Source organism: Taeniopygia guttata, chromosome 7 (assembly GCF_048771995.1).
Source record: "Taeniopygia guttata chromosome 7, bTaeGut7.mat, whole genome shotgun sequence".
Taxonomy (NCBI): domain Eukaryota; kingdom Metazoa; phylum Chordata; class Aves; order Passeriformes; family Estrildidae; genus Taeniopygia; species Taeniopygia guttata.
In genome coordinates, this window is record NC_133032.1 from 20,247,235 (window position 1) to 20,274,540 (window position 27,306).

Below are 27,306 nucleotides of genomic sequence, written 5' to 3' on the forward strand. Positions count from 1 at the left end.
GTCTTATGCAAACTCTGCATACAAGGGTCATCATGGAAATACTTAAGGGGGCTGGTGTATAGGTATATCCATGCTCCGCAGGCTGTTCTGGTAGGCCTCTCTGGAGCATACGTAAAACATGGGTATGTGCTTGGTAACCTCTGTTACTTATGGAGCAAAGCAGTGCGGACGTTTCCTGAGCTCCTCAGGATGGGGATGCTGATTCTTTACGGGCACGCTCCTGGCGCGGCCGAGAGGCGCAGGCGGGGCAGGGACCGCCGGCCCTGCGGGTGGGTGAGGCGCCGCAGGCTGCGGATCGCCTCCCGCCACCCCGCTTCTCCTCGCCGGGGCTCCGCCGCTGCCTCCGCCCGGCTACCCCGGGCGGGCGCTGCCCCTGCCCGCTGCCAAGATGGCGCCCGCGGCTTCCCCGCCCCTCGGCGGCGGCCGGGGGCGTGTGCGGGAGCGCGGGCGGGGCGGGCGATGTGGCGAGGCTCGGCCCCGCCTGCCCGGCCGCCACTCGCCGCGGCCCGGGTAGGCTGCGGGAGAGGCCGCGGGAGCGCGGCGGGAGCTGGGGGAGGCCGGGCGCGGTAGGTGGCGGCGCGGGGCGGCCGGTCCCGGCCGGGAGCGGGCGGCGGCGCAGCGCGGGGCTCCACCCGCGCCCCGCGGCTCTCCCGTCAGCCGCTGGCCTGCGGGGCCCGCCGGGGTCCGGAGCGGCCGCGGAGCCCGGGGCCGGGGCAGAAGGGCGGTGGCAGCGGCTGTCACTGCCGGGCCGGGAGCGGCGGTACCCGGAGCTCCGGCGGCCCCGCTCGGCAGCCCTGCGGCTTCCCCCCCTTCAAAAGCGAGAAGGCGCCACGAACACTCATCGGCAGACGTCTCCGTCACCGGGAATAGTGTCAGAGAGCAAAGCGCTGCGACCTGCCGCCGCCCGAGTCCCCAGGCTGTCTGTGGGCTTTAAGTGCGGATTTGTTTCCTCCCTCCACCAAAGGCCTGAAGGGTATGTTTTCACTTTCAGAGATTAAAACCCAAGCGGCGCTGGCGAAGGACGGACATGCTTGACACTTGTTTGCAGTTGCTTGTGTTGCACTTCGTTGTCTACTCGAGAAGGAGAGACTGAGACCCTGTTACTTGGCTTCTCGGGTCATGATATAACTAATAATAAAGCAAAACTGTGGAAAGGGCACCTGGGAACTAGCATGGTAGGATCTTGAAGAGAAAAGTAGCGGTGATCGACGGGAAGAGGAAGGGGAGGAATGGCATCCCGAGAGAGGCTGTATGAGCTTTGGATGCTTTACTGCAATAAGGTAAATATTTGTGTTTGTTTGCTTTTATCTTCTCTTGTTTGGTAGTTGGGTATTTAGATTGTAACAGCCTTTTTCTTGGAAATTTTATAGACATTATTATCTTCTGAAAGGATGTAATTGCACTTCTTGGACTATTTACAGCCTCATCCCATGGTTTGCTGTTCAAGTTGGTCTTTTTTATGCTTGAGATGAGAATTGCAGTGTTCGTGGGTCAGTTTAAGCAGTTATTGTAGCTATATGTTTTAACTATGTGAATGCATACATTTACATAATTCTTCATTTTGTAGCAATTAAGTTGTACTGTATTAATTTCATTAAGTGCTGCCTTAGTATTTAGCTTTTTACTTACTGATTTCTGAACAGCTTCAGTTTCATTTAAACATTTTTGGCAAAACCCTTCCCAAAGAGCAGATATAAGTTGCTCCGGAGTCTGCCTTTGCTGGCTATTGCCATAGTTTCTACATACTCCAATTAGTAATGAATTCTCTTCACCTGGCAGAAATAATACAAAAATGCTGTCCTGCCTCCATTTGCATTTTATAGTGTAAAGCAATTAATGCGTTTAAAGCACATGTCCAGATTGCTGCCGGGTGTGTTGAGTATGTAGAGAAACTGGATTGCAGATTATCGGAATAGGTAGCTGTAAAATAAATAGCATACAAAAAACAGCTGCGAAGGTGGAGGAAAGGGCTGATTTACTGTCATACAGGAGCTCAGCAGCAAGGGTAGCTTTTGATGGCCTTGTTCTCTGGTTTTGTTTTGCGTTTTTGCAGTCTCATGCTTCATTTGTATTTCAGTTTCTTTAAGTCTCTAATCCAGTAGGACATTAAGGGTAGAGCAGTCCTTCCCTTGTTCTTCGCCCCTCATTTTTAGAGGGTGCCTATCTCAAGAGTATAGAATGTGAGATGTTAAGTACAGACCATTTAACACAGGTGCACAAAGCACTTGTCTTAATTGTATTGTTTCCTAATTTCTGTGCAGCATTAATCCTCTACGTGTTGTTAAAGCTAGTGCAAGCATAGCAGTGTGGTATCAGTTCTTACTGCTCCCGTGTGGGTGATCTGCTGGGTTGAACCTTTGCCTTTTAAACCAGTGTAGTAATGACGATGGCAGTAGGAAGTGGAGTAGCACTGGAGAAGATGGACGTTTTGCCAGTGAGTCCATCGTTGTGAGAGGAGCAAATGCACTTGGAATACACTCAGAGAATCCAGACTTAACTCAGCTTTTGGAGATACTAAGGCCAAGTATCTCCAAAAGCTGAGCCAAGAGATGAGCCAAGTTCTGAATTTCTTTGCTTGGCTGTTCTTTGGCGCTTTCCTCCCGTGTTTAAAATATTTTTGTCTGTCCTGGACCTACTCCCCCTTTGCTGGAACCTTTAATTCAGATTGTACACTATCCATCTCCATGCTGTTCACATGACAGGAAGTTTGCATGAAGGAGTGCTATTTAAAATGTGTAGTTTAGATCACTTAGGGGATGTTCAGTTTCTTTATGGGAATGATGTACGCACAGTCTACTCATACCTCAGGTGGTAGAGGATGGGTTTTCTGAAAAAAATCATTTTTTCATATATTCGGTCTCCTCATTAGCTGTCAGTGACTTTCTTAGCTTTTCCATCATTCAGACCATATATTAAGGGCATGATTAAATGGATTTGTTTGTAGATAAGGGCTTGTTCCTAAGCAACAAAACATATTTTAAAAATAAAATAGAGTGTCTTCAACATATGAGGACAGCTGGAGTGATTCGTAAAAAAGGAGTCTTAACTTTTTTAAGAAGTGTTAGGCACAAAACATTTTTTTTCCTTATCGCTCAACTGGTTCAGGTTAAAATGGTATCTTATTCTGCTTGAGGCAGGCATCCAGAGTTAGAGTATTAAGCTTGACGAGTTAGAGCAGATCACAAAAGTTGTCTCTGACTTGGGATGTAAAATGTGGGAACCCTTTATGTAAATTAGTTTATTCGGTCCACTTGGAAACATCTGTATATTGTACTTTGCTCTTCTCAGAGCATCTAGTGGAATGGGAAAGTGTAGCAATAATTACCAGTGACAGGATATAGTGGTTTAGAGAAAAGTTGTTTGTACCTGGAACTGCCCAGTGAAGTTGCACTGCAGTGACTGTCCTTGAATGGTGTCCTGGGAAATAAACTAGACAGTCTTAAAACTAGAAAAACTGCTGGAGAGTTACAGTTGAGTAAGGTACGAATTTATTGTTCCACAAATCCCAAATATGTGGCTTTAGCTTTTGTGGCCTTGTTAGCTACAGAAACAGAGAAATCCAAGCTACTCCTTTGTGATGCTTCCAGTTGTTGCTAATAGTCTTGTCTTTTGATGATTGCGTCCTTTATGATAATCTTTTAAATACAGCACCCTATGCTAAAGCAGCAAGGCTTTTCACAGCTTTGAAGTGCTACATGATGCTGTGTTACCATCTTACCATCTATCCTGGGTCATGACTCTTGTTCTTTGTGATCCCTTGGCATCTCTGGCAGCATCAGGTGTCAGTTGCAACACTTAGTTTTCTGGAAAGTAACATTAGGAAGGCATTACTCCATTTTCATTACTTTTTGTGTCGTTGAGGAATTGGAGATTTGGGCAGATAGCAGCATTAATCAGGGCCTTTGCAGTAGCAGTCTTTGAAAGACAACATGTATGAGGTGGTTTAATTTTTCTGGGTTTTTTTGTTGTTGTGGTGAGATTTTTTTTGTTTGTTTGTGGTTTTAAAATTTTTTAAAAATATTTTTAAAGATAATGTTTGATAATCACACTGTCTGTGATAGTTTGGTTTTAGTTGGTATTCAGTTGTTGTCATCTGGCAGTTTCTAATCTAAGGGTGGGATTTGGTTTTGGATTTTTTTTTCTTCTGTTTCCCTAAAAGCTACAGATTGCGATCTGCTGTTACAGATGAAAGTAGTAGCCACATTTGACTTACAGTACTTCTGATGTTGCACAAAAGCAGTTTAAAACTTCATTAGATTTAGTAAAATTTAGATTTTAGTCACTGGGATTGTTACCACTGTGTTGTATTATTCACAGTCTTAAGTCTGTTTTTGTCTTGAGACTTTTGTTGGTTTTGTTTTGTTTTTTTCCAAATTGTTATTGTTAAAGTTTCTGCAAAGAGTGCCTTGTTAAGGATATATCTTCCTGATGATTTTCAGTTTCGAATGGTTTTAGTGGTTGGGGGATTTTTTCTGTTCAGTCAACTGTTAATGTACAATGCCTTTACTCAAATATTGATAGGGATGTAAACTGCTGTCTTCTCATCCAAATGTTGGAATGAGCATTTTAAGATAATTGAATTGTGTAGAATAGCAAACACAATTTTTTTCCAGTTGATTGCCAGTTAAAAGCCTTCAATAACCTATAAGGAGCATGGAACATTTCTTATATAAGTGCATATAGAGCAGATAGCTGAAAATAATGTACTAATATAAGTGTACAGCAGGATGGAGCCCCATGAGGTAGAAGAAAAGGACATGCTTTTATGTGTGTCTGTGACTTCTTAGGGTTTGTGACAGAGGTAATCTACCAGTTTTGTCTTGTAACATTAGACTGTCATGGCTGCAATATTGCTATAGTAATATTGCTATTACTATTGTAATATTGGTTGATTAACCTTTTATTAGATATTCATTATATATCAGTGTAGAAAATTTATTTCTGTTTCATAATCCTCTGAAGTAACTTTTGCTGCAGCTTCAAATTAAAGAGATTCAACCTGTGTCCTATCTGTAACATTGTAAATATATGTAGTTCATCTCCAATTGTTCTGGTAGGTATTTCAAACTCTTAGACATAAATGATGTCAGGATTTCTGATATTTTGGATTTTATTCAGAAAGTGTTCAGATAGCCTTATATATGGAGATTTTTCTAGTCTGTGAAAATAAGAGATCCTAGTTGCTTTCAAAAGGTGTTTCAAAGGTATTAATGCAAGCACTTAAATGCCATATTCACATCAGTTTTCATGACAGTACAGTGGTTCTGAGCTTTTTCTTACACTCTTGTCTTCATTATAGCTCTGATTTCATTTAAACACCGCCTTTTCCTGTGAGATAACACAATGATTTGAAGGGAAAGCTGTGAATATGCTTCACTCAGTTTGGAGCCTGTGCTTCTCATTTTAAAGAGGGAACATTCAGCCTTAGTGTCATTGATACAGTCAGGACTCTGTGTGTTAGCTGATCATAATGATCTGGTCTTCATTAATGCAGAGAGCTGAGACAGTCACATCCCTTGCTGTGTGAAGAGCAGCAGACCTGTGCATAAGCTGTTATTTCAAATGGGCTTTCTTACCTTGTGCTGTACCTCTCATTTGTTTTTAAAGAATGTGATTGTATTGAGATAAATGTTGTAGTTTTCTCTCTGGCACAGTGAGGGATATCTATATATTATAAATAACTTCTCATTTAATATTGTAAAATTCTTTCTCAAATAAATGTGCCTTTAGCCAAATTATGTTTTGTTCTGGTGAGAAACATGAAATTCAACAAGAGTATGATAATCATTGACATTGAATTGTAAGGCCCATGTGAAACACTGACCATTGCATCGCAAATGTGATCTCATCCTGACTTGGCTTGCCCTTGTCTTCCTTCTTGTGTAGTTGCTGACTTGTCAGTGATGCAGATCACATTGTCTTTGCCTTTGTTTGATTTGATGAAGAAGTATTCTCCTTACAGTTAGGTGAATGTTTGAGCAAACCAAATGCTCAGTAAAAGTAGTTTTTGATAATTCACTGTCATGTAAATTCATGCTTCTGCTGAAAATAGTGAGTGAAGTCTTGTAAGGAATTGCTGTGTAAGATATCTTTTCTGTAGATTGTTTTAAGTAAATTTCTGCATTCCTAGGGATTGTAACTTGTAGAAGATCATGTCACAAGTCACTTGTGGCATTCTGGTGGTAAAAATATCTTTGTTCTGTCTCTATTCAAGAAGCTGAACTAAGAATGGATAGAGATAAACAACAGTTGGTCTTCAATTCTGAATTAACTGCTATTTAAAGAGATGTCTCCTAGTCCAAGAACTAACATAATTCTGATATTTACAAATATAGAACTTCTCATATAAATAGCTGACATCAGTATGTGAGACATCAGTCTCTTGAGTGGCTGTTTCCTTTCTTAATTATGGACCAGGGTGACCTTGTGCTGGTGGTTGTTCACACACAGAACAGAGACTGACACAGAGAATGCAGACTTCAGGTTGCAGTGAGGCAGCAGATAAATCTAAATATGGAAAGATGTAAGAAAACCATAAGTTTTTACAAGCTATGAAGAAATTATTGTTGTTTATTCTGTAATATTATGTGGCAGTACATATATGTAGCTGCTACTGCTGAATAATGTAGAGTTTGAGGTTTGTTCGTGTTTTTGATTCAGGGTTTTAGTGGTGTCCAGCACTGAGGTTAGAATTTCCACATGTCTATGGGTTTGTGGAATCAGTAAGAAGCATCCAGTTCTGAACATGCCAACAAATAATAATTCAAATCAAGCTTTTATTTACCTTAAACAATTGAGTGTCTCTGAAATGTGATGGTACATCACAAAGCTATAAACACAGGCTTCTGGTTCTATGTAATATAGAACAAAATTAATAAACCCGGGGTCATTGTGTGTCTGAGTTATGGCTCTTTCAACTGGCTCAGCTGGGCAGATCTGGGGATGATGTGTGTCCTGATAAAAGAATACTGCTGAATCAACTCAAATATGCAGCATGTTTATGCTGATTTCTGAAATGAGAGAAAGGCTTGCTAGCTGCCCATTGAACAGCATTGGAGCTTAAGGTCTGAATCCAAATGTTGTCAGTAGATACTCTTAAAATATTTACAGTCTTCAGAAAGGTTAAACAGCTGCTGTAGAAGAGAGAAGAGCTTCTCTAATTACTGAGCTTTTCTTGCTGAAAGAATTATATGCAAGTAGGGGAACAAACATTAAAACATGCACATCTCAACAGTATGGATAAGCACCTTTTTTGTTTTAAAAAAACACCAATTTGCTCAAGTCTAACTTTTCCAATTTATCTTCTACTAAATGGGAGGCTGCAGTGGAGGACAGTGGGAGATATGATAGGGAACACCAAGAAATGAAAACGGTATTTGTTTATTCTCATAAACCCTGTCTTAAGTTTGGTATCTGAGGCTTCTTCAAGTATCTGCAAATCTAAACATTAGCTGTGAGTTCTCTGTGCTGGTAAGATGTTTGTGTGTGTTGATGCATTCTCTGATATTTAAGGCATAATCCAATTTATGATTGAGGATTACATTTGCCTTTAGTAAGCAATGGGAATAAGTGATAAATAGTGGGTGGGTAAAGCTCTTTGGAGTAAAGTAGGGCATAGAAAACAAGTGTGTTATTTACAGAAATCTGGCTTTAGTTAATTGTGCTGATCATTTAAAAACTGAACCAGCGGAAGTGCAGTGGATGCCAAACAGCATTTGGGCAAGTAATCCATATTCTGCTTGCCATAGTTTTTGAAGGTTTTTTGTTAGTGTGTTGGAATGTTTTGAGAGAGGTTTATTTTGTGTGCTTTTGAAAAGTAGATTTGAGGGTTTTAAACAATACCACCTCAGTCTATACATGAATTATACCTTCAGTGTATAGTTCAGCTTCAGTATGTTAAGTAACGCCAGGTGAGACTAAGGAGGCAAAACCAAATAGTTAAATCCATAGCTAAAGATACAGAAATTGGTTTCAGTTTTATTTGGTGTAATTACATGACACTTTGAAACAAATGCAGATTTTTTTTTTGCTAAGCTGTACTTCAGTTCTCAAGCTTTATCTGCTGAAGACATGGCCAGACAATGTTTAGCTGTTGATATGGTGAAATAGGTTGATGTTTTACTGTTGTAGCACCATCCTGCTTCCTTTCTGTCCGTGATAAACTTGTATTGTCTCTTGCACTACATTGAAAGATAGAAACTCAGTGGGGCAAAAGCTGACTTTGTGTGTGTTGGTGCTAAAATTCAGCCTTTTTCTCATGTAAAATAATGGCATAATTTGGAGTTTATAAGCAATTAAGAGTTAAAGTCTTGTATAGTTCGAATTTTCATTAAATTTAGGCTAATCTTGACACTGTAGACTTTTGACAAAATGTTATTTTACTTACCTTGGAATTACTTAGCATGCTTCTTGTTCTTCTTAAAATACAGCTTCCAGTTGGTTCACTATGCCACATTTGGTGGGAAAATAGAATGTTAATAGAATGCGATGTGTTACATTATGGTAAATTCCTGATAAAAGCTCTGTGTGGTGAATTCCAGAAGGCTGAAATAGGCTATACCAACTTGTACATGGGGCTTGCCTAGTGGCACTTTCTGTCAAACGTGAAGACATTAAAATCTGAGTTCGCATTAAGTAGATTCATCCCGTAGATGGCATCAGCCACATGCCAATTTCAAGCTAAAAGCTGTAATTGTATCATCCTTCAAAAAGAACAGAAACAATAAAAAAGGCAAGAGAAAGAAAAGGAGAGGCTTTACTTCTATTTTAATAAGAAAATTCTTTCATTTGGGTTTTCTAGTTTTGGTGGACATCTGAAGTAAAAAGGAAAATGAATAAAAGTACTTGGATTATATTTAATTTAAGGCAATACTAGAAGATTAAAAATAGTTTTTGTTTTGAAACGGGAAGAAAAATATTAAACTTGACTTTAAAGTTTGTGAGCTAAATTTTATCATGATTGGCAGCTATAGGCTTATTTTGGTATAAGTCCCTATGCTAAAGAGAATTTTTAACTTGTCCTAAAATAGTCATTTCTATCATGATTCACTGCACCTTCCATTTATAAACAAAGCATCACCACTCCATCCCTTTTTGCTTTTAATTCTGGAAATAAAACAGAATTCTTGTGTGAATGCTGAAAACAGGGATTTTTAGTTACTTGCCAAGAGCTTTTCTTCTTTTGGATCCACTGATTCAAAAATCAGTATTTTGATTATAGTTGAAAGTTGAGCCCAAAGGTGATGCCTCAATGAATTAGAATTGATTGATTGAATTTATCAAGGCAGTTATGCCAGTTTACAATGGTTTATCATGAAATCTTTTACTAATTCTAACTGTGGTGTTGCTGCTATAACAAAGCTTTTCATATTTTGTTTCAGTATTTTATATGAAAGGTTCACAAAAAGCGTAAGCACTGTTGTATTGCAGAGTAAAGGCTTCTAGGAGTTCTCATGCTGGAAATGTAGCCTTTTATGTCTGAAACCATGAAGAGGAAAGAGCTCCCTTAACACAAATCTTGTAATTCCCAAATGAATAGTTTCTTTCAAACAGTGTTGAGAGATGTTCTGCATTATGCAGACTACTTCAATTAATTTAAAGATGAGTAAACTCACCAGTGATCTAAAGGCAATGTTTCACCTTTTGTTTTCTAATATGATATTTTGTAAATCTAATTCAACCTTGACACAAAAAGATTGTTCTTATTTTAAATAAAATACTTGGGGATGGGAGATTACTTCTGATAATGCCAATACCAGTGAGAATTTATGGTTGTGCTCCTAAGCTGAAATCCACGTTGAAGGTTGACTGAGAGCTAGCACAGGAGTGGGACCGCTGGCTGTTGGATGGCTGCATGTTACATTTAACGACTTCAAACAACTGCCTTGTCCAACAAGTTGGGCTTGTCTGACGTTGGACTCTGAACTGCCCTGCAGGGAATTTTTGCCTTTAGAGCATGGAATGTGACCCTGCAAATAGCCTCGGGTGGATCCAGCTTTTGTTTTCAGCGACTAATACTTCCTGAACATATCTATAAAATCCTACTGAGCTTTGCCCTTCTAGTTCTTTTCCTGAAGCCTTAGTAGAAATGGAAGTTACTACTAAATCTAAAACAAACCCTTTATATAAATACGTGAAGAAATGTATTTCCTAGCTGTAAGACTAGCACTACCTGGCTTTTTAATGGATATAATAAATGTCATACTGGTTCAAACATTTATTGTGACCTTCTTACATAGACTGAAAAATAAGAATGTGTTAGAACATTTTCATAATTAATTTAATCAGTTTTCATAGAGACTAGAAAAGGCTCTTATAATTTCCAGACAATTTAGTGTATCAAAGACAAGAGCCTGTCCCAGACTAGTGTAGATTTTGGCTGTAGTTTGGTTTCACTTCGTTGTTTTAGAGAAGCCTGTGTGCCTGAGGGGCATCAGAGCCGATCCGCAGGGGCTATGGGCTTTGCCTCAGCATGGTTCAGTGCTGAAGGTGGTGAACTGGGAGCTTGTTTCCCAGTGTAAGAACAGCCTTGCTGGAGTTCATACATCCATTTACAAGTGTTAACACTCCATGGCAATCTTCACAATTGTTTGGCAGAGTTCAGTCACAGTATTGTAGTGCATACCAGGGACCAGTACAATGGCTTTATTTAGCAAATTTTTTTTCTTTCTAGCATTGTACTAACTATGTTGGGAAAGAAAAAAAAAACCTAACCCTCCTCCGGCTGTTTTGTGGGAGATGGGTTTAGTTTGTTATGGTTTGGAGTGATTTTTGAGGTTATTTTCAGTACCTGTTAGAAACACTCCACTGCTCAGTCCTGGCAGTGTTTTTATTTTTTTTAAGTATAAAGAGCTGGAGCAGCTCTTATTGTGCTGAGAGGATCTTAGGGAAATGGAGGCCTGAAGGTTGGTGTGTCATTGTGCTGCTTGGGTTATTTAACCAAAGGTATTTAGGGAAGGGAAGGAACAAGGAAGTACTTTCACTTTTAGCTGCTCTGAGCTACATTTGATTTAATAGGCACAAAGGACTTACTTTGCATTAGTGCATGTGAATGACTGCTATAGCACTTTGAAAGACCTTCATTACAATGGGCTGAGCTCAGAAGCTGAAGCTTAGCCTCTGCAAACTTGGGGCTATCAGCAAAAGAATATACTCTGAAGAGTATATAGAAGAATATACTTCTATACTCCTGTGCTCTTTATTTTGTTTTTTGTTTTTCAGTGTTTTTTAATAGATTTTCACTTTTCTTACAATAACACCTTTAAGATAGCCTTGTTAAAACTCTAGTTGTTTCCATTTATCACTATGAAGAGAAATGGCTGACTTAAGTTGTATTTTACCTTCTTGGAGTTCAAGCCATGGGGAGATTATCGTTGGGAAGTTTTAAGGCATGCAGTTTCTGTGTGTGAATTATTATTCAAGTAAGTTACGTAAACTTGTCCTGCACAAATGCTAGGCAGATTTCGGGTAAATAAATAAAAAGCTTAGGCTTGTAACTTAGAGGGCTTTAAGGTTTCAGAAAACATTTCCTGTAGTAATTGGAAAGTTGTAACTGATTACAGGCATTTTATTAACACAAAGAAACTTCTTCCTGCTTTTACTGCTGCTGCTCCAATCAAAAATATCCTTCTTAATTTCTTGCCGATCTCACAGGAAATGTCTGCAGAGTGTATGTGTTGGGGCTGGAAAGGAATACGAATCCTCACACTGGTTTATCGCAATTTAGCCTTGTGGTGTATTATCAAAGCCTGTGTTATTTTGTAAACTGTGCTTTGAAAGTGCATCTTCAAGCAGCACCACAGAAAACAAATTGGAGCTGTTTTCTGACATACAGCCTCCAGCTGCCTCTCTGCAGAATGATAACAAAAGGGTAATTTTCAAAGAGGGAAAATACATTGCATAGTTTTTGCTGCTTCTGCTGGTAGCAAGGCTTCTGAGTATTTACGATGCTTTATTCTGGTCTTCTACTGCTTCCTTAGGAGGACCACAGATGTAATGTAGTAGCTCACAATTTACAGTGAATCAGGTGGAACTGAGGTTGCAGTTCTGTGATTTGTAGCCCTCAGTAGCAGCATGGATCCCATGGGATGCTCTCTTCTGACATCTAGTAACACAGATATTTCTCATATTGCAGCATCTACTGGCTTGGAAAGTTGATCTGGCATTGGGGAACACAAATATATTCATGTTAAATTAAGGTTAATTTGTGTTCTGTTAATATGGTTTACCACTTCTGTTGTGGGACAATACAGAATTGTTGAAAAGGTGAGGGGGGGGAAGACTTAACAGAAATACATTCTTTTTCATTTTTCATTCTACCAAATTTAAACTCCAGATTAAGTGGGAGTAGCTGACCCCAAGAAAAAGTTCAGTTCAAGGTAAAGATGTTGGGTAGGATAATTGCATTATACATAATATCAGTGTAAACAAAACAGCTGATACCTGTTATTACTGCCTGTTTTTATTATGAACTTGGAATATTAAACCACTGTAGGAGACTCCGTTTCTCCTAAACTATGATGCCTTTGGTTTGGAAGAATGCAAGATAAATCTGACTCACATAGGCAGGTCTTCAGGAAGTTTGTATATATTTAGGTGTGTTTTAGGACATTTATATATACTTTGAGATGGGTAACATTTACCATTTTCAGTTTCATTTCCTAAAACTGCTTCAATAAAATCTAGATTTTCTTGGAGCTTTCAACAGGAGTCTGGTGCCTAGGATCTGGAATGAATGCTGCTAATAAAGAAAAAAGAAAACTTGGGCCAGATTTGAAGTTTGAAAGCTGTTCATAGCTTCTGTTGCTAACATTATTGTAATGAAAGATCTTAATTGTAGCCCATTTGCTAAATATTTTGTCACTTTTTCCTGGAATGAACTTCTACTTCACAAGTCTTCAGTTTTGTTTGTTTCTGGAAAGGAGGCATGCCTCTGTTAGCTGGTGTATAATGGAGATCCATTTCTTGGTGTTTCTCATGTTGCTAAGTGATCTAGTTTACTTTTTTGCCTTCATGATTTATTTTTTTTTTTTAATTTGTCCGAGTGGTTTGAGTTGGTGATGTTGCTTGGATGGAAATCTCTAGATTTGACTCTTGAGTCAGGTATTACATAAACTGTTTTCTACTGGCACATACTGGTAGTGCTACCTGTTATTTTGACATAAAATCTGATTATTTTAAAAACTTGGAATATTACATTATTAATTGGCAGGGGACTGAGATGGGAGTTGGGCTGAATAGTGTGCTGCAGGGAATGATCAAACAGTACAGCAATTCTTAGTTTTTATCAGGAGTAGGAGGAGTTCTAGTGGCAAAGCAAATTGAGCAGTATGTGCTCTACAGGTTGGCAAAAACTTCTGGCTGTTTCATAACATGTGGTTTACTCTTGCCATCTGTATAAGTGCTATTTCTTGCATATTTTGTCTGCCAGTGTTGTGTTATTCCCAGTCTGTACTGATAGCTTTGCAAAGGCATTGGAGTTCAAAGATAAAGAAGCTTGAAACTCATTTAAGCTGTATCATTAAAAAGGAGCAAGCAGGCATTTAATGTAATTTTGTCTTTTGCCCTACCTTTCCCCTTTTCTCATCCTTGACTTTTGTTAAAGCAATTTTAAGTCTGATAATGTAATTTGCACATCTTCTTTCATGGTAACCAAGAGAAACAGGGTTTTTGCAGAAGTTTACTGTCAGCAATTAGGAATGAGCCTGAGCTCTGTCAACAATTTTAATTTGGGAATATGAATAGAATCAATCTAGTAATTCTTGTTGAATTTCAAGAAGTTTCTCATGCCAATGAAGAAGCAGTTTGTTCAACGGGGAAAAACTCTCTTAAGTTCAGTTTTTGCACATGTATATATGGCCATTATAATCAGAGGATTATAATGGATGTGGCAACATTTCTGTTCATTATTCCCTGTAGTTGCGTTGTCCTTTGTGGCCTGAGCTCTGTTGTAATTACTAAAATGGTATCCTGGTTTCCTTTGTCTTTATGATCCTGTGATATAGTTTGCTTGCAGCTAAAATTACTTGCTGTGAAATACAAGAAAGTTAAAGCTTTAAACATGTGAACATTTTTGAAAAGCTGGGCTGTCTGAAGACGGCATCTTCTACTACTTCTGAATCATTCTTTTAGGCAAGTCTTACTTCTTGTCTAACTTTTGGGTTGATTTTTAATATGTTTGATGTCTGAACCTGAGAAATGTGTATTTTATACTCACCTACTTGTGATAATCTGACAACATCTGTAGTTTAAACAAGCAGCTTGGAAATCTTGAAATTATTCTTTATCTCAACTGCTTCCTTCATTCTGTGTTTTGCAATTCCATGTTGAGGACAATTGGCAGGTGTGTTTAAGAGAAGTTTGGTAGTTCAGTGCATATTAAACATGAGAACAAGGCTACATTACACTTTCAGAACTTACTGCTGTTTTGACAAAATTTTAACAGAAAAAGGGAATGATTACTTAAATAATTGAAAAGTGAATAAAAGCAGAGATAAGGAGAAGAAATATGATGAAGGAGGGAGAGATTAGGAAGTAAGCCAAAGAAGGGAAAATAAGACAATTAGGAAAAGTGAGTAAGAAAATGCTGTAAAGTCGGCAGAAGCAAATAATCAGGTAAGAAATGTATCTAGCTGAGGGTTTTATTTGGCACCTGTTGTCACAGTACCTGAACACATTCTATATATAATTAATAGTGATAGTGAAGTAAATTGTGTCTGGATGTTTCTGACACTTCTTGCTTGTGTTGAGGGTGGTTTTTGGGGACACAGAGAAGGGTAAAGTCTAGAATGAGGAGGGGGTTCCCATGCTTTATAATTCCTGTACTTGCTGTGGAAATATGCTCTCAGAAGAGCTTTGCACCACTTGAGGTTCTGGATTTATGACTTTATTTTATTCTGTCATTGTTTGTTTTGTTGTGTGGTTTTTTAAACTTTTTGTTTGATTTATTTTTTTCCCTGTGTGGAGGGCTCGTAAGTAGCTATTTACACTGACAGGACTCTGTCAGTCTTTCTTTGTGACTCTCTCTTTTGGGCTGACGTTGCTGCAAAAGAGTGTGTGTGTTAGACATACTCACTATTTGCTCTTTAATCTTAACTCTGCAGGGAAACATTATCCTATTTGGGAACATCTGTGGTAATATAAAAGCAACAAAAAAAAAGGAAGGAGATACAGAAAAGGGAAAAGGATAAAGAAGTTTTTCAACTTCTGCAAAATGTTATAAATAATGGAGTGGATTCAAAAATCATTTTTATCCCAAATACTTCTGGCAAAAATTTTAAAACTGTTTTGAAAATTATTTGTGGTGTAGAATGTGGGTCTATGTGCATGTGTGTTAATGGACAAGATTGCACAGTCCTGGCAGGGGAATATGTTAGCTATAGGCTGGCAACATGTTTTTAAAAACTAAACAGCTTGACTTCTAAAGTAAGACTACCTCAAATGCATATTTTGACAGAATTTCCCTGTGTAGTTTGCAGTGGTTTAGTATCTGCCCAAGTTCCTGGGACAGTGTCTAGCCCTGAGGGACTGCTGGTCGCAAACAGAATCTTTGTGCTCTAATAGGAACAACTAGGAAGCTTAAATATAATTTTCTATCTATTTAATAGCTATCTAATAGGCAAGTCATAGTTTCTACATTGTCTTTCTGAACACCATCTGTCTCTAATCTGCTGTTATCTGCCGTATTGACCTATGAGTGAAGCAAAAAGGCAATAATTGTGATTAGAATTGCTGTTCTTATTTAATTTTATGAGCCATAAGGAGTGTTGTGTACTAGTATCTATGGTATCAAGACTAGAACACATTCTAGTATGTTTGTAAAGTTGGTATGGATGACTCTGGAGAATAAGTTAAGATTGTTTATGAGGGGAAAAGCTAAAATGCTTAGGTTGACACTGGTGCTAAGAGGAGATGCATAAACTAATTAATAGAGCAAAAATGTCCCATCAGCATAATGTGGCTGAAAATTTTAAAGTACCCAGGTGGTTGTTTTTTCTTTTGGTTCTAAAAAATGTGTATTCCCTCTTTTCTCCCAGTTGAAATGCATTAAATAGAAACTTTTTATTTGAGGCAGTACTACAGAGTTGTTGATAGATGACCTTGAGTGCAATAGTGGCCAATGTTCTCTTCCTTTTCTTCCTTTTTACAGAAAGATCCAGATTACCTGAAGCTCTGGTTGGATAGTTTTGTGTCTAGCTATGAACAGTTTCTGGATGTGGACTTTGAGAAGCTGCCAACAAGGTATGTAGAATTACAGACCTGTTCATTTTTCCTGATATCTGAAACAGACATGGCTGAGAACCCTGTCCTGTTCAATGGCAGTACTGCCTTTAGACAAAAGTAAGTTTTTTAGTTGTCAAGTGGCACTCCCATTTATTTGAAGGTCAGTTTGGGCTGGGAATGATGAAACTAGGCAAATACTGGTATTTGAATTGTATTAGGAAATTGGCATGAGTACTTCTTGTTCTTACTCATAGAAATATAATTGTTATTCCTTGTGTTCCTCATAATTCTTTTGATAGGGAACACAGATAGTAGTGTTTACTACCTGCATCAGCAGTGACAGAAGAGAAGCAAGATGTAGGTAAAGAATTTGTAATTTTATTTCAGAGTTTGCTTTAAGATTAAGGGTGAATGAAATTCTCAATGAAATATTTGGGTATCTTAGCTGAAAACATTTAAAAATTAATATATGCCCCAGTGATAGACTTGAGAGTGATTTCCTTGCATCCATGAAGACTTCAGGGTAGGAATATTGCTGACTTCCCTCATGTTGCTGACCAAAAGCTCCCATTTAAAATCACGAGGGTCTATTGGAGCCTAATTTCAGAATTCCATATTTAGTATTTTAAATTTGTATGCTGTGTTATCATGATTGTGTTTTCATGTCTAACTTTGAAAATGAGGAGTAAAAACTTAGGCATTGGATGTTTTCTCTTGCTTGGATAAACTAGGGATTTTAAGAAAAACTAAATGTTAAAGGATTCAGACTTCATGAGAGCTAGTGTCAGTATTATAGCTGATACCACCAATGGTGTTTGAAAGTACAGAATGGTGCTCCTTGCATGATGGCTGCATTCCAAGCCCTGTTGAAATCAATGGAAATTCTTTAATGGGCTTTGGATCAGATCCTGTTTGAAGTGCAAGTGATAGCCTCAACTGTTACAAGGAAATGAAGAATGCTGCAACTGGATCTCAGCAGATAAAACCTAGACTTCCCTGCTCTTTGTATTAAACTTTTCCTCATAATGCCTATATGAGTGCAAAATATATAGTGCTATTATCAGTAAGAAGACCTTCAAGCTATTTGTGCTCTTTTTGAAAATTTATTCCTTTGTAGTGTCAAAAATGTGTCTTAATATGTTCAGTTAAGGAGAAAAGTTTGTCATTTGACACAGGTTATCTTTAACATACTATTTAGTATTGAAGTATGAACACCGGAAGAGGAATCTCTTGGTGCTTTGATTTTAAGTTTTTAATATTTATTTGTACTCTAAGTGTTTTTTAGTGTATGTGTTCATGGTTTTCATGTTGGTTTTTTTCAGCAACAGAGAGCTTAGTTATGTGGAACAGTAGCATCTTCATTGTGATAAGTGGTGACTTTAGTGAGTGTAAAAATATTGTGTGTTTTTCTGAGCTTAATGACAGGATTAGTGATTTAGTCTGGAGGAATAGAACCATGTGGATTTGGACTCTTTTGTGTAACAGATGTAAAGAACAAGCATCAGAACAACACAGGGATGAAGGCAGGTTATTACTGTGCTTTTATGTCTACAATAAGAAAACCCATGGCAATCAGATACTAGAATTAACAAAGAATTGCAGTTTCTGCCCATACATGCATTTGTGATATAATCAGGCATGTGGCACCTTTTTGGGCTTTGTCAATTTGCCTTGCAGGCCTTTATATTGTAAAAACAGTATTACTGGGCCCATGAAAAAAAAAAAGTAGGTCAGTGTGGAACTGCCAAATGCTGATTTCCAGTGACTCCAGGGGCTACAGGACCCTGTGGACTCACTTAATTTTTTTTTTTTTTTTTTAAACTGAATTCCTTATAAGACATCTAATTCTGTCTATTGGTCTTAAAAATGTATGATGCTAGCTAAAAGGAGAAGGAGAAACTGACTGCACCAATATTGTTTTCTTTTTTAATCCTTCTATAAATCTTGGTGTGTTTTACAGCTATATGCCTGAGAGACCTTGTGTCTTTCAGGGCTAATGAGGGCTAATGCCAGGAAATAATAAGAAACTGTTTAGGCTTGTACAGATTGCTGGACACGACTAACTTTTTGGAAGACGGGCATGAAATTTTGTGTCAGTCTAAAACATATGAGGGGATTTTTAGCATCTAAGAAACTACCAGTTAAGAAATGTAAAGATTCTATTACAGGTTTGGTTTTGGGGTTTGTTTTTTTTGTTTGGTGGGGGTTTTTTTTGGGGTTTTTTTTTGTTTGTTTTTTTTTTGTTGTTGTTGTTTTTTTTTTTTTTTTTTTTTGTTTTGTTTTTTTTTACTTCCTGAAACAAGGACTCTTAATTTGCACTGTCACTTGCTGATTTAACTCATATTGTTTTGTGGGGTTTTTTTTCCTATAAATTAGAATATCTAATTTCCTCAAGTCTGCTTTGGAAATGTGAAAGATGCTAAGCAGTACAGAATTAGAAAATCTCTAAATATAGTGTGTGAGTGTACCCAGTATAATTTGACTGTGTAAGTAGAGCTTATACAGTTATGCAGCTTATAGGCTTATACAGCTTCAGTTCACCCCTATCTTTGTGTCTCTACTCTGTATGAAATGGCTCATTGATGATGTTATTAATGATTTTGCTGAAAAGGTGACTATAGCAGATGGTTTGATCATTGAGCACAAAATACCATCACACTTGTCTAATTTCCCTCAAAACATGTATCCATATCATATGTATTTACCATAAAAAGGATGAAACCTTTACTAGCTGGTGTGAGGATTTTTTCTGCTCATTGGAGAGGAATTGTCATTTGATTCAATACTTTTAAAAATAACAAAGGCCTCCGGAGTGTTGTCATCCTTTTTTTTCTGCTTTTGGTTTGCATGATCTTGAGCAAAGGAGCTTAAAGTAAGTTACGCAAGGTCCCATAGAAACTGTATTTTATTAACTTCCTGACTTCAAACACACATAGAAATGATGCAGAAAACAAAAACATGATAGGTGTTTCAACAACAACCATGCAATCACAAAAACATTGTTTGTGTGATTGCATGATGGTTGTTGAAAAGTAAAACCTGGTTTGCTGCAGCAGTTTGTTTCCAAGTGCTTACCACTGGTGCAGGAGAGGTCCCAGGGTGTGTTTGAGGTGGAATAGGTGCCTACAGTGTACAGGTGGTTCAGTTCCCTTTCAGACCCCTGACATAGTTTCTATGGCTGCATAACTATGTTAACATCATGAAGGAAATGATAAATAAAAAGATCCCAAATGTGTCAAGTTCTTTCTTGTATTTTTGAGGTAGGGCACCAGCAGTCAAGTAACAATGTCAGATAGGGGATGTTTTTTATATTAAATTTTCCTTCCTTTTGGAGTATTTACTTTAAACAGGGAGTCTGGGAAAAATTGGTACTACATGTCAACAAATTTACATCCTCATTTTAAATTTAAGGTTTCTTGGTGGTATAGTAGTAATTTGGTCTGGGGTGAAAACAAGCTTGATTGTTTGGATTTATTTACATTTATTTATATACTCTATAGTATATTAATTTTGTGTAATACCAGTTAGGATTTCTCATGCCTCACACATCTCACACATGTCTCCCAAATTCTCATGGGTCATGCAACACAGGCAGCTACTGCAAAGAAAACATTCTTTGGGATGTGAGGCATGAAGGGTATGCTATTTGCTCTCTTGTAAAGCATTTCATGATCTTACTGAAAAAGACTTGTTGGCCATTTTAGGGAATTAACTTCTGGAGATATGATTTCAACTGTCAAAAATTACAGTTTTCCTAATACTGAGGGGGAATTATCAGAATCTGAAATATGGAATCTGAATTACCAGATTATGAGAAACCATGCTTGTAGTTCCAGAGAGGGTGGATCTGCCAGCATCTTGAGGGGTGAAGCTGCTATCACAGAAATTAAAATTTTTTTCTTGCCATTTGTGTTGAAAAAAAAGAAAAAAGCAGTTGCTCTCAGTTTTGTGGTTAGTGTAGCTATCAGTTTAGAGTCTAGGCTATAAAATTTGTGTTACAATGCTCTGAATCCCTTGAGATTCTGAATTCCCCAATCTGAAAAGCAAATTGCACAACTGTGTGAAGAGGCAAGGGAATGAAGTAGGTGGTTGTCTGTGTAAGTGTAGGTAACATTTCTTGGATATGGGAGCTTTCTGTCACTTACACATGTCTAGGTGTTTTACTAAGCTGAGTCTCTGATTTTCCCTCCTCTAAAGGCTTCCTTTTCAACATTAGAAGCTAAACAGTGGATTGTTCCCCATTTTCCTCAAATAATAGAGATCATGCTGTATAGGGGTAGTCACTGCATTTCTACACATCTTTTTTGTGGTTTTTCTCATTGCATAAATGCAATGTATGCAGCAGTCATATTAGGTGAGGGTTTGAGCTTGCTGATTTTTTTTGTTATAACTTTCCTCTGGCTTTGGCTGTGTTGAGAGGGCTTTTGTAAGCTGTAAATGCTCTTGCTTGTGTCTTCCTTTTCCTATGTAGAGTTCATAGAGGATGTGTCAGGGTAAACAGCTGCTGCCGAAGACTAACTGTGTTTAGCATGTGCAACAGTGGATAAACAGTTCTTATCTCAAAAAATGTTCTTACAGATCTTTAGATTTCTATACTGTTACTGAAATGGATTTCTTTATGGTTGTTCCTGGGTAATTTTCTTATTTGCTTTTGGATCACTGGGAAAAAAAATTAAATCACAAATAAGCCCCTTCTTTTCTTCATGTCTTGGTTCTCACTGGTATGCTTCTAAAAATATTTTAGTTTGCAGAAAACAATAGGCAAAAGATAATTTTGTATTGCTTTTTGAAATTTATGTAAGAAAGACATGAGGTTCACTGTGGATGAATACCAAGTGGGCTTCAATAACTATGCAATAATTGGCATCTCATTTACTTGGACACTCTTAATCTTCAGTAGAAAGTTGAAAATGTTCTTCCAAATATGTTTTGTTCTTATGTTCCATTCCACTGTGGCTGTCCCTGGGTATTTCCCAGGCCACCTTTTTACCTGATGAAGATTATGATTTCTTTGTGGCAATTATGGTAGATCATTGTATGGAGGAGGATTTAGAAAGCCATTTAATGGATTTTAACACCTTTTTTTTTTTTTAATGTAGTTCATTGCTGGGGCAAAGAAAGCTCAAGCTGGTGTATAGCCACCAGACATTTCCTTGTGCCTCATTAGAAAGTGTGATGTGTCAGTTGGGTGACCTTACCCACAGAACTTACTGGAACACTGCATGAGTACATGGAAATCAATTGGCAGCTTGGCATTTGTATGATTAACAATTTGGTGTCTGGCTTTTTTCATTAGGGTGGACGACATTCCGCCAGGAATATCGCTGCTTCCTGATAACATTCTTCAGGTCCTCAGGCTCCAGTTGCTACAGTGTGTCCAGAAAATGTCAGATGGCCTGGAAGAGCAGCAGCAGACTCTGTCACTTTTACTGGTGAAATTCTTTATCATCCTTTGCAGGTATTTGTTCTAATAGTTACCTCAGCAAGGCTGTTGTTTTGTTTAAGAAATCTTGATGCAGCCTATAGATACAGGTTTTAATGACACATATTATGAGTGATTTGATACCTTCCAGTAGATACAGAGAAATAACACTTCTCACAATCTTCAGAATAAAAGCAGAGGGAATAAAAGAGAGGGGAACAGTGCAGTCATCTTAGCAATAATGTTTGCAATAGAAATAGAAGGGGTTTAAATACTAAATTCTTTGTGGCTGTAGAAGATAAATCTATGGGAAGTCAAGATATGATGTACCTCGTATAAGAAATACTTTTAAAAAAAAGGTGCACTCTGACAACTGTTAGCTATGAAATAGCTTGAGAGAATTGTACAGGAAGAACTGTTTCACATTCTTAACATGCTTATAATTCCATAAACAGCTTGTGAAACTTATTATTACACTACTCATGCAGCTGATTTCCTTCTGAAACTTCTGCTTGATAGTGTAATTTTGTTGACACAAATGGATAAACTGTTTTTAGGGATCTATTCCTCACTATTTCTTTAGTTTGCTGTTGCAAAATACTGTTAGAGAGAGGAAGGGGATAAAATATAATAGAGAATCTCCTTTACTGAGGAGTGTTTGAAGCAGTATTTTTGAATGCTTTGTTTCACCTTACCTCTGAAACTGTACGAAGAGCTGTATGGCAGTGTTTAAATACCCTGGAATATTGAATATAAGCCGACTGGATGGTAGTAATGTGTTTCTGAAAACTGGTGTCACCTTTAATTGCTGAAACGTTCTCCTATGTCATCACTTTGATATCTGATCTTTGTATTTTCAAAACTGAGAAATTCTTTGTTGCTTTATTTTCTAAAATAATTTATTAGTGTTTGTTTTGCTCCAGAGAATTTAAAGTGAGTAAATGTTTCTAGGTTCCTAAAGTTTTAGAAAGTGTGTGTACTAGTAAGTGGAAATTATTGTCTTTGTAATCAGATGCCATTTCTGAGCTTTCTATTTAGGGTGTCCTGGGAATCTGCTTAACCTCTGAAACCCCAAATTCCAGATGGAATTGGCCTGTAGCAGAGTGACTTGAATCTTTCTTCCTGTTAGATGAAAACTTGTGAGCTCTGTAATGGTGATGGAAATAAACATTTAAGTATGAGCAGTCTTTTGGAGAGTATTTTTGAAATGCTGGTATCCTTTTGTATGAATATACACAGAATGCTAAAACAAACATTGTTTGAACTAGCTTCAAATAGTACACTGTGTTCAATCTGTGGTTTTTATGTTGTCTTTGCAGGAATTTGGCTAATGTGGAAGAGATTGGGATGTGTTCATACATTAACCATGTTATCACCATGACTACGTTGTACATTCAACAGGTACGTGGTTAATAATTCTTGTCTGTATTTCTGCCATCTGACACCTCCTGCTCCTTTTTATATGATCTGCTCTTTCAGTAATACTGTTATGTGGGGAGCAATTCATCGTCTCAGAATTGTTCTGGGGGAGGTCTGATTAATTTTCAACTTCCGGAAATTTTCTGACCATAGCTTTCTTTTTCTCCTCAGTTAAAAAGCAAAACAAAAGAGAAAGAAGTGGAGGATCAGACCTCCATAGAAGAATTTGTGAGACATGCATTGGCTTTCTGTGAAAGTCTGTATGATCCATATCGAAACTGGAGGCAGCGAATTGCAGGGTATGTGTGGACCAGTACAGGATTGTAAATTCTGTGGTTTATGAGAGCTTTAACCATGAATGGAATCACACCATAGAAACGTGTTATGCTTTCTCAAACTGGATATGATTTAAATAACTTTCAAAAATTATAATATTTTTACTGTTAATATAAAAGGTAAAACATAATTAAATTTGAGGATATATGAAGAGGTGATTGGTTGTAACTGTTCACCACGAAGGTGCTTACATTATGCTCTCCTTCCAAAACTGACCATCTTTATAAGCTAGTGAAACAAAGAAGTCAAAAGGAATGTAGTGGGCAGACCTGCTTGAATTAGGGCAAAAGAAGTTATTGAAGTTCACAGTGTAGATAACTTGCATCTTTGAAAATAATTTATAAGTGTATCAGTAGAATTACATCCCTTTAATTTTATTGTGCATTCTCACCAGCCTAATGAACTCATAATAATGTTTTCTGTCCATTTAAAATGGCTTGGTCAAGAAATTCAGCATTCTAGCTGGTGGCTTAGTTACAATAAGTATGGATTAAAGAAGAGAATGCTGTTTCTTCTATTTTATTTTTTTTAACTAAACCATTTTGTAAAATGTTAAGTATTTTTAAATGTGTACTGAATACGGGATTAGCTGTCATTCATGTCTTCAGGATGAAATACTACTTCACTATTCTTTTTCATCCTGTCGGCAAAAGATAACTCCTGATTTATGGCAGCATTTTCTACTATGTCATATGATAAATTCATATTATAAGTAATAAATTAATAAGTAATATACAAAGGTATCATGTCTGATTTCTTTGGTGTATGGTTTTTAATGTAATTGCAGACGGTTCCTTAGTACAGTTGAAAGAAGCAGACAGAAGTATAAACCAGCTTCCCTCACTGTTGAGTTTGTCCCTTTTTTTTACCGTGAGTATTACTTAACAGCCTGTTAAAAAATAGTTTTCTGTAGAGGAATGAACTGAGTGAGCCCAAGTAACTTTCTCCTAAGCATGCCTGATAATGTACAAGTCCTTTACTTGCTTTCTGAGACTGGGTGTAGTGGGTTACTTTGGTTGGTTGTTTTTTGTACTTGTTCTTTGCTCTAGACCATCACTGTTTTGTTATTCCTGCTCATCTCTGAATGCATTTTTCTTTATTTCTAGACTTATTTCAGTGCCTAAATGTGGTTTAGTAGGGTTGGTTCTGTGAATTGACAGCTTTTCTTTTTATTGTGGTACATAGTGATTGCACATGAGATGCTTCTAGTAACTGTGCTGATAACTGTCATGGAAAAATAATCTCAGGGGAGTGTTCATGCATGTCTGTCTCTTTAATATGATTTAACAGCTAGAAAAAATGAAACTGTGCCATTCAACTAGCAAATGATCCTTGGCCTCGAGTTTGGGAAACAATTTTCTCTCTGGTTAAGTCATTAAATATCATGCTGGCTGCTTTGGAATTCATGTGTTCTTACGATCACAGATTGTGTGGAAGAACTTACATGTCCATATTCTATACTTAAATCTCAAGAATGTAGGATGCCCAGGTAGTTTATGCCAGTTTAGCATACCAAAGTGTTAGTGCCTACAGGATTGAAGCAGCAGGAACAAGCTGGAGGGATGGGCAGCGAAGGAGTGAAATCAGCCCATTTTGCAGCTATCCATTAACTTAGTTTTAACTGAAAAAAAAAAAAATTCAATTCATTGGAGTAGGAGCATTTATGAATTTGATTTTTCTAGGTTTGAGTCACAGCTCCTGTTCCTTGAGATTCCATTGCTGCATACAAAAAATAGGGTAGTTCCCAAAAAGACCGAATCGTTGCTACCAGTAAAATGCCCTTATCTAGGTGCCAGAGCATGGGAAACCCACTCTAAAGGCTGCTACTGAGGAATGTCATCTGTAGGTTCTCTCCTCTCCATTCAGTGCCCTGTGGTTCCTCCAAGTCTCTTAAATACGATATAATGTGACTGAGCTAAAAGTGTGCTAATTAGCCAACAGATACTCTTCTGCTTGTTGGCCAGCTGGCAGAAAGGACAGAGTAAGAAATTGCTGAGCGTGTGCCTTAAGCATCCTGCCATGCCAGGACAAATTTAAGGGGGGGTGGTTTTAGTCTACCTAGCCTAATGATTAATTCACAATCTGCTAGGTATTGCTCTTTTCAATTTGTCTGAAGTTCTACAAAGATCCAGAGGCTGTAAGTCAAGGAGTGGTGGTACTAGCTCCCTAACTGTATGATCATCTAAGTAAGCTTTGTTCTGTTTGGAGAACAGATTGGAAAAATAGCTCTGCAATCTTTTAAAACAGACTTAGGCTTTAGAATATAGTCAGAACTCTTACTCACCAATAAGTGGCATTTCCAAAAATAATTCTTCGTAGTTTCTTGCTGCTGTGTTAGGTCTAGCATTATTGCTGTAGCAACAATATCCAGGTTATATCTATTGCTAAGAAGAGCTGCTGAGGCTGTCTGGGACTAATTTCTATCAGCTGTGGCAAGAGAAGAGATGCAGGATAGTTGTCATTAAAGAAATTACTGCTAGAAAGATTACAGATCTGCACAGGATTCTCTGGTAATCTGCCTTAAAGTCAGCAAGCTCAGGGACTTTTTTTTTTGAGCTACCTGCACTGCATATGGCATCAGACTTTTCATGCCAAAATTTCTCAGAACTTTGTTGTGCTTGGTAACTGATTGTGTGTTAGAACGTCCTTCTCTTTCTCACTTGTTTGGACAAAATGGGCTCATTTTTACATTGTGAATCAAGAGCAAAAGTTGTGTGTCTGTAGTTCTGTCAGCTGGCATGGGAAGTTTATGCAAGCTGAAGGTGTGGCCCGTGAATTCCTGATAAATGTGGTAATGTGTTACTTTGATAATGCTGGAATTGGTGTGTTTGTCTGAGTTATATAAAACCAAATGGAGATGATACAGTTGATTTGTTTTTTTTTTAATTTGTATGATGACAGGAAATAGAGGAGGGTTTTTTATTTTTTGTTGGTGGGTTTTTTTTTGATAAAAATCTCCTTTTTATTTAATCAGAATGCTTTCAAGAAAGTGAACATCTCAAGGAAAGCCTAAAATGTTGCCTGTTGCATCTCTTTGGAGCAATTGTGGCTGGTGGTCAGGTAAGGATACTCTGAACTTTTCAGCTACTGAAACCTCCAGATGCTTGTTCCTTGTTAGGACTTTTAAAAACTCCATAACTTGTAAATGAGAAGAATTTATTATCCATGATTACTTATTTTTGTCTTAGGAACTTTGGCATCATTCTGGGCAATAATAGCTAAATTCTAAAAGCTGGATCCCAATTTCAAGTAACCGTAGAAGCTTGCTGTTTAGAACAACTACATGTTCATATGAACTTACTGTAATATTTTAAAGAAAAAAATGTGCATAACTAGATTAGGAATTTCTGCCTGCAAAGATGGAATTTTCATGTTCATGTGCATGAAACTGATCTAGCTTACTTCCCAGTGCTAAAAGTAAGCTGTTTTCAGTAGGAGGCGGAAGGCTTTTACAGCTTGGAAGCTGTTAAAAGTGTTTGAAAGAACGTGTGGAAATGAGGGTATTCATCAGCAGCAAAGTCAACATCCACTTTCTCTCCTGACTTCTGTAAAGTCCTACTTAGTCTGGTCACAAGCAGCTGCTACTTCTGATAATCTCGAAGAGAGTATTTTTAAAGTTTGCCAGGAAGCTGCAAAGCCAAGCTCTGCTCCATCATGGAAGGCGAGTGGAGTCTGAGCAGGATGGGCCGCAGCAGCTGACCTGACCAGCAAAGGGTGTGATCTCACTGCACCCAGACAGTGGTGGGAGCAGCTGTGCTGGCTGGAGCCAGGATGGGCCAGCCCAGCCCACTAGACAAGTCTGTAGTGATAAAGTCTAAAGTCAAGCCAGGAAGTCTGGTGGGCGCATCAGCGTAAGGGATTGCTGTATTGGTGGTAACTGGAGTCAGTCAAGAGGCCAGTGGTTGCCA

At 38.0% G+C, this 27,306-nt stretch overlaps 1 protein-coding gene across 5 annotated transcripts in view; it reads left to right on the forward strand.

Annotated features, from left to right (window-relative positions):
- The first annotated feature begins 270 nt into the window (after positions 1 to 270).
- Positions 271 to 27,306, forward strand: part of NBEAL1 (neurobeachin like 1) — an 81,215-nt gene continuing 54,179 nt past the window's right edge. For 3 of the 5 annotated variants that reach the window (XM_030277610.4, XM_072932333.1, XM_030277614.4), the window contains exons 1-7: positions 574 to 1,280; positions 16,148 to 16,239; positions 21,518 to 21,679; positions 22,963 to 23,044; positions 23,234 to 23,361; positions 24,186 to 24,268; positions 26,373 to 26,458. In XM_030277610.4, the coding sequence (XP_030133470.3) occupies positions 1,230 to 1,280; positions 16,148 to 16,239; positions 21,518 to 21,679; positions 22,963 to 23,044; positions 23,234 to 23,361; positions 24,186 to 24,268; positions 26,373 to 26,458 (684 nt within the window). In that variant the 5' untranslated portion in view covers positions 574 to 1,229. The other 2 variants (XM_072932331.1, XM_072932332.1) reach the window with 2 other exon arrangements.